General features: G+C 32.3%; 1 protein-coding gene across 1 annotated transcript; it reads right to left on the bottom strand.

Moving 5' to 3' along the window:
* Positions 1–207: 207 nt before the first annotated feature.
* Positions 208–871, bottom strand: LOC113308835 (phospholipase D C-like). Its single transcript, XM_026557284.1, has one exon. It carries the CDS (start codon positions 800–802, stop codon positions 251–253), a length of 552 nt encoding a protein of 183 aa, XP_026413069.1. The 5' UTR covers positions 803–871; the 3' UTR covers positions 208–250.
* Between the last annotated feature and the right edge of the window lie 552 nt (positions 872–1,423).

The following is a 1,423-nucleotide window of genomic DNA, read 5'->3' as shown; positions in this document are numbered from 1 at the left end:
TAAAAAGACAAAAGAACAGGAAGACAAAAACAAATTCTCTCTGCAAATTCAATTAAAAAGTTAGGGTTTTACATTCCATGATCAGCTTGATCAAATTTAAAAATTACTGACAAAAAAACGAAAAGGAAAAACAAAACAAAAAAATTAAATCTATAGTAAGAGATCAAAACTGGGACAGAATATTGATCCTTACCAAAAGAAAAAAAATGATCATACTAATAAGAATCCTTGATATCTAACATAACAAAATTTAATCTTCAAAACCAGTTTTCTGCCAAATCGCATCTCTAACTCTGCTTAAATCTCTTCCTTTCAAAGTTCGTCCTATTCCTTCATGAACAGAAAATGAAGAAATTTGAGTTCTCCTAGCTAGAAATTCATGAGGAGGAATTCGAATCCTACCATTTCGGCCACTGTCTTGATGATCATTTTCAAAATCTTCGTCTTCATCATCATAATCGTCTTCATCATCAATAACATAATCAACATTTCTAATAATCCTATGATCTTCTCTTAAAATCTTTGACCAGTCAGGTATATTTACTGGTAATGATTTTGCAGTATTACCGTGATCAACTCGATCTCCATTGTCATCTCTCCTGTTTGATTTCTTCGTCAAAATTCTCGAACTAGGTATTGATTTCTTGAATTCAGTTGATGTAATCTGATGATGATGATGATTTGAATTCCATAAACTTGATTCATCAAATTCAAACATAGTATCTGAATTGATCATTAAATTGTTATCAACAAATCTATTATTATAATTTGGTTTCCCTAAATAGTTCTTCTTAGTAGCCATAAATGAAAGAGAGGAAGAATGAATAGGAAAATTGTAATACTAAATATGCTTTTGGTTTTTCTGCTTCTCTTCTTCTTTCTTCGTGCTTCTTTATAAAGACAATCGGATAAGATTCTTCTTTCTCCTTCTATCTCTCTCTCTAAAAAATAAGTTACCTACTATTGGTTCCATTGTTTTTACTGCGACACGTTGAGTTCTTAATATCAGCCGTTAGATTATCTTTTCAGTGATGTGAACCCTGCTAATTGTCCTATCTTAATCTCATTTATCAGCCTGAAAAAACTCAACCATAATTGTACTAATAATACTATTATGGGTCTGGTAATACCTGGGTTATTCAAACAGTAATGGATCACTACCAGTTAGTATATTATTGAGCGTTTAATTACATTCGTGGGAATAAGATTCAGTATGCAGAATGCTAACATACAAAGCAGCCATGGTTCAACTGGATCCAGTTTTCATTTGACCCGGCATTATGATTATGTAGTCATCGTCATCTGTATATTTTCCTATGGGCTTGCAGCGGATTCACAAATTTACCGCCACCAGCTAACACATTCCAGACACGTGTATGACGGATAAAAAACAGTCAATCAGTTCAAAAGTTTGACAATTGTA

The sequence above is a fragment of the Papaver somniferum genome, chromosome 9, assembly GCF_003573695.1.
Source record: "Papaver somniferum cultivar HN1 chromosome 9, ASM357369v1, whole genome shotgun sequence".
In the NCBI taxonomy this organism is placed as follows: Eukaryota; Viridiplantae; Streptophyta; class Magnoliopsida; order Ranunculales; family Papaveraceae; genus Papaver; species Papaver somniferum.
This window is presented reverse-complemented; position numbering and strand designations above follow the sequence as displayed.